At 42.6% G+C, this 6,000-nt stretch overlaps 1 protein-coding gene across 3 annotated transcripts in view; it reads left to right on the forward strand.

Moving 5' to 3' along the window:
* Nucleotides 1-5,708, forward strand: part of TMEM184B (transmembrane protein 184B) — a 36,860-nt gene extending 31,152 nt beyond the window's left edge. For 2 of the 3 annotated variants that reach the window (XM_035126658.2, XM_035126656.2), the window contains 5 exons: nt 249-340; nt 1,168-1,337; nt 1,867-2,061; nt 2,960-2,983; nt 4,062-5,708. In XM_035126658.2, coding sequence (XP_034982549.1) covers nt 249-340; nt 1,168-1,337; nt 1,867-2,061; nt 2,960-2,983; nt 4,062-4,303 — 723 coding nt within the window. In that variant the 3' untranslated portion in view covers nt 4,304-5,708. The remainder of the gene's footprint in view (nt 1-248; nt 341-1,167; nt 1,338-1,866; nt 2,062-2,959; nt 2,984-4,061) is intronic. The other variant, XM_035126661.2, reaches the window with a different exon arrangement.
* Nucleotides 5,709-6,000: the final 292 nt, after the last annotated feature.

The raw sequence follows: 6,000 nt of genomic DNA on the forward strand, positions 1-6,000 counted from the left end.
TCTCGGACAGCTTTTAGGCACAGAAGAAACAATGTTTAAACATATTTTTATTCTGAACGTGGCTTATTAATGAACAGATTAGCATCTCTGTTCAAGAAGCAGAATGACAGTCATAATTCCAAGTTGAAAGTGCTGCTTTTTTTGGTCAGTTAGATGAATGGGACTCACTGGTTAGAGATCAAAGCCTGAAGGTTGTGCTCATTTGTTCTTCCCAATACCCACTTCCTCCTTCTTTTACTCTCTTCCAGGCCACTCTGCAGTTCTGTGTGGTAAAACCCCTCATGGCAATTATTACAGTCATCCTCCAGGCATTTGGCAAGTACCAGGATGGGGACTTTGAGTAAGTAAATAGTTTATTTCTAAATTATAGTTTTCTTTGTCAAGAAACACTTATCTGACAGTCCTATGAGGGGCTAGGAGGCTAACTGAAAAGGAAGGACTTACCTATCATAAGAACTGGAAGAATGCAGTAATGTTACGGCTGCAAAAAAGTGGATTGATTTGGCTTCAGAACCTCAAAATCAGAGTCTATAAAGTTCCCAGGGTAAACCTTCAGCTAGTTGCTTTGGGCCACCTTCACAGAATTGCTGTGAGAATAAATTCAAAATATATGGCATGCTGCCACGAAACACTGGAGTTGGAAACAAAATACAAATAAGGGCCTATTAACATGGCCCCCTGATGTCTGCAGTCACAGGAAAAGCTTTGGTAAAGCATGTGCATGTTGATTCCCACAAATGTGCCGGCTTGCATACATTTTCCCTGTAACTACCATGTTTTCTCAATGTAGAAAAGCTCTGTATGCTGTATGAAATGGAGGTTGCTCTAATTGGTTGTAATGGTAGTGCCGTGTTTCTCTGAAAACAAGCCATACCCCAAAAATAAGCCATAGTGATAGGCAGTTTAACCTTGTAGGTTAAACTGTACCATACTTAATAAAAAAAAATAAGACATCCCCTGAAAATAAGCCACCGTGTTTTTTTTTTTAGGAAAAATAAATATAAGACGGTGTCTTATTTTTGGAGAAACATGGTTATAACCTCCCTGTTGGCATTGGGTCATCGTTTCCTGATGGAGCTGGGAGCAGGTAGAAGTCTTTATAGCACTGCATGAGCTAAGAAACACTGTATCTGAGTAACTGAGCATTCATATTTTCTTCCCTTACAGTGTCACCAATGGGTATCTCTATGTGACGATAATTTACAATATTTCTGTCAGCCTGGCCCTCTATGCCCTCTTCCTCTTTTACTTTGCCACACGTGAACTTCTCAGTCCCTACAGCCCTGTCCTGAAATTCTTCATGGTCAAGTCTGTCATTTTCCTGTCGTTCTGGCAAGGTGAGACAAGAACACATGCCTTTAATCCACAAGTAGATTTAACTGGGAATGCCTGAGAGACAATTAAAACCTGATGACACGTGACACATTTTTCTTCTATTTGGTTTAGCATTCTTCTCATCAGTGTTGCCTTTTCGCTGTAGGTGAAATGCAGATTCTGCCTTGTACGAGAAATGAAAATTATTTATATTGTGTTTCTGAAATACCCATACTTAGCCATTCTCCTTTTGTCTTAAAGATTTACACTGTTAGTTAGGCAACTGTCCTATATGTAGATATATTATTATCATCTGGACGGGCAATTTGTAAACTGCTTTTCAACAAATATTCTCAAAACAGGTTACAGTAAGAAAGAAAAATCCGAACTGAGTAAAATGATAAAATGTTGCAACAAAGAAAGATTAAAATGAGGAGGTGGCAACAGAGAGCTTCTTATCTATACTGATCTCTGGGCCTTTTTGCAGTACCTTGTTCTGTAGAGTGTTCTGAAGTTCCCTTAAGTCTTACCATTTGATTCTGTTTTGTTCAGGGATGCTGTTGGCCATTCTGGAGAGGTGTGGTGCAATCCCAAAGATCAACTCAGCCAATGTATCTGTGGGTAAGGGGACCGTGGCTGCAGGCTACCAGGATTTCATCATCTGCGTGGAAATGTTCTTTGCAGCCATTGCTCTGCGCCATGCGTTCACATACAAGGTCTATGCAGACAAGCGTCTTGATGCGCAAGGTATGGAGGCAGGGTACTTACTGCTGGGCCTGTGGTGAAAGAAGGGAGATTTCCCAGCTGAGCTTGTTCACAGTGTAAATTCCTCAGCTGGGCAACTGAACACCGTTTTCCCATCTGCAACATTTGCACAGTGGTCATCACCTGATTTGGTTTTCATTTTCCCTAGCCGTACAGGCTGAAAGACAATCTTCTGTTGAATTATGGGAGACACTCTTGAGAGTCCTTCCCATGGTTATACAGGAACTCCCCTGCATTTATTAGGAACTTCCCTGTAGGCGAGAATAGAAGTAATTTCCACATAAAAAGTTTTCCCTTTGGAAATAATGGTTTTAGAACACAGGAGGCTGGCTTATGCCAAGTCAGATTGTTCTTCTCCCTAGCTCAGTGCTGTCTACACTGACTGGCAGCAGCTCTCCAGACTTTGAGTTTGAGGTCTTTCCCAGCCTAAACTAGAGGGATTGAATCTGGGACCTTCTGCCCACAAAGTCTGTGTTTATGTTCCTATACATTTCTCCTCCTCTTAATGCTAAAATTTGGGATGGTGAGCCATTTCTTAGATATGGTAAACAAAGTTCACTGTATCAGTTCTGTCTGTCTGGACTAGGGGAAGGGGACAAGGGCCAGAGCATAGTTGAGATGCAATAGACTAGGAAACCCACTTGTAGATATTTGGCAGGGGAGAACCAAGTAGCAGAGTTTTACAGACAGTCTCCTCTAAAATCTTGTATTTAATAGTAATTGTACTTGGTTTGCTATAGAGATTAATATTGTGGTAATTTCCTGGTGGAGAGCCTGAGAATAACATGCCTTTTCAGACTGTTGTTTCCTATATCTTCCTCTCTTGTTTCTCCCCCCTCTTTCCTCTTTCCCTTGCTTTGGGCTCTGGTGTCGGGCGCAGCTGTTCCATCATATGGGCCATATGGTAGGTGCCATGCTCTATCTTCATTTGTTTCTCTGTCTCTTTGTTGAGATGCTATTTGCTACTGTGACTCTTTTCAGCTCCCTGCATTATCTGTCCTGTGTGCATACCATTAGGTATAACAAATGCACATATGTGTACTTCAGGAGAAGCATGAATGGAAGGGGAGGTGGCTTTGAAGTTTTTGTCTCAGCTGCTCTGGTTACTAAAGAGCCAAGTTGTTTTTTTAAAGCAGAAGGGACTTGCCTCTTCAGCAGAGGGAAATTGCTGTGATAGAAACTTTAAAGAAGCCTCCAGCTGCACATGAGGGTCTCAAGTGTGTGTGTGTGTGGGGGGGGGTTCTTTGACTCATTGTCTTCAATCTGTTGGCTAGGCCAACTTGTGTTTTGTCCCCCATCCACCCCCACCCTGCTAAAAGAAAAGTTATCCACAATACATTGTCCAAACTGTATGTTTTATAGTAATTTAAAAGTAAAAGTATTGGAGTAAGTGGTACCAGTTACAATCAGATTGCTTGCTGGGACAGAGTTAGTAACATCTGGAAGCAGCTTCTGTGCTCGTATGTGGTGTATGCAGTGGCTCATCTTCTCCCTTCCCTACCCTAAAGTGTGACTTCCACTTTGATCTGACCTTCATCTTTGCTTCCTATTGCCAGCAGAAACTGAAGATTTACTCTGGACACGAGTCCCTCTTTCCCTTTTTCTTGCTTATCTTTCTCCTACCCTTGTTTCAGACCTAGAGCTGCTCAATCCACTTAGTATAAGTTACCTCTCCTCCTGAGCGGATTTTCTGTCCCTCTGGTTACACCTTTCTGTTGTGTAACCTTTCCTGATCCTTGAAAGCAGCCCATTGCAGCCTAGATAATGATCTCTTGCTCCTGCTGCCTCCCCAGAGTTGCCACCGTGTTGTGTGTCACTCATTTTGCTTTAGCATGCCTCCAGGCTGGTGTAACCAGTCCTTTAACTGCCAAAAGTTGCACCACAAACAGATTTTGCTCACATTAATGGGATATTTGGGCGGGGGGTGGGGAGAGGAAGACTTCTATTCTCAGTCATTCTTAATTCCCCCCCTCTCTCTCTAGGCCGCTGTGCCCCTATGAAGAGCATCTCTAGCAGCCTTAAGGAGACCATGAACCCCCATGACATTGTGCAGGATGCCATCCACAATTTCTCCCCTGCCTACCAGCAGTACACTCAGCAGTCGACCCTAGAACATGGACCACCTTGGCGTAATGGCAGCCACATGATCTCACACTCCCACAGCAGCTCTGGTGCTCGTGACAATGAGAAGACCCTACTCCTGAGCTCAGATGATGAGTTCTAAGCAGATGGTGAAGCATGGCCCAGCCTGGAACTTTCCCTTTATTTATTGAACCAGAAACACAGGTCATATCCCTTTTTTAATATGGTGCTCAAGTCAGGAATGGGCACTTCCTGTTGCCAATTGTGAGCATGGACCATTGTGACTAATGCAGGTGGTTTGGACTGTCTTTTCCTAGTTTCTTCTTGAAAGGCTTAACTCGGAGCAGATTTCACTTAATAAGGAACACTAAATTCACCTGGCATAGAATACAACAAAGATCTGGGACCACGCTTTCTGTATGCTGTTTTTCTGCTGTTGTTAATGGGGAAGGCAGATGGAAGAGGGGTCAGAAAAGGGAAGCTTGAAAAAAATGAGGCTGTACCCATTTACCTAAGTTGTCTCTAATATGGCTGACTGAAAGTAGCAGAAACAACAACCCCCCCCCCAAATGCACTACTAAAATGCACTTCTAGACACCTGTTAGACCTAATTTGATATATAGGTTGAACCCTGTCTCTAACTGTTGTCCCAGTATTAACTTTTGACCAACTTTTGGCTTGTGACCAGAATTCCCTTAGATACAGTATATTCCATAGTAATACAGTCACATTTATATTCTGCCTCTGCTAATCATCAGCATTGGGTGCTTCAGAAGGGATTGGTTTTCTGCTTTAGAGTAGGAGAAGTATGATAGAGGGAAAAGAAGAAAAACACCTTCTGGATTGGAACAGTGAACCTAAGTGAAATATGCTTGTTGAGGCGGAAGGTAGCTTTTCTGATGGGTTCCTTGCCCAACACTTGAAGAGAATACAATGCATTTTCTGAAAATAGGATTTGCCCCACCTGTGGAAACATTTTAGCTAGAAGCTAATGGTCACCGTTCAGAGAGTCGCACACAAGTTGTCCAGGACATTGGATAAGGATGTACATTCCAGTCAGGTTGCTGAGTCAAGCTGCACATCCTCCTCCATTGTGGGTGGGGGACCACACTGGCTGATTCTCGAGTGGGCACTTGGGAACCACCCGTCGGGTGATGTCTAGTTGCACTCACTTGAAGAGGCAGAACACAACATTCTTTTCATTCTCTTTTGTAACTTCTCTTGTGGAGGAGTAGTTCTGCAACTCCTAATACTAAAATGTCTTTATCACACCTATCCTTCTCCTTAGGCATATACATCTTGGTGTGTTTTAAAATTACAGAACATGTGTTGTAAATTACCAGTTCTTCTTGCTGTCATCAATATTTTAATTTTTTTAATAGTTAATTTTAAGTGCCAGTGGGATAGAGCTTGCCTGGGATGGTGAGCATTCCACCTTCTCTTCCCTTGTTTTTGTACCGGACTGGCTGCAGTTCGGCCAGAAGATGTAAACATATCTGTGATGCGCATTTGTTACCTTGCCATTACATTCTCTTCAGTCCACGTGATTTTAAAAAAATGCATTGGTTTTCCATTAACCTTTCTAGACCTGGCCTGTACTTGCACAAGTTCACTAAGTGAGAATCACAAGGCCCCTTTTACAAGCTGAAAAGCCTATCGGTCACTGACTTTACCAGACACCTTGGTTTGCTTGATGATTTAAAGCTGGAAAGGGCAATAGAATTAATTGCAGTGTGTTGTTCTTCTCTGCTGCCATTGTGGTTAATTGTGCCTGTATTAATACTGCCCGCAAAAAAAGGGGAATAACATTAGACTTCTTCCTTTCCTGACACCTCTCTC

This window comes from Zootoca vivipara, chromosome 10 (genome assembly GCF_963506605.1).
Source record: "Zootoca vivipara chromosome 10, rZooViv1.1, whole genome shotgun sequence".
Taxonomy (NCBI): domain Eukaryota; kingdom Metazoa; phylum Chordata; class Lepidosauria; order Squamata; family Lacertidae; genus Zootoca; species Zootoca vivipara.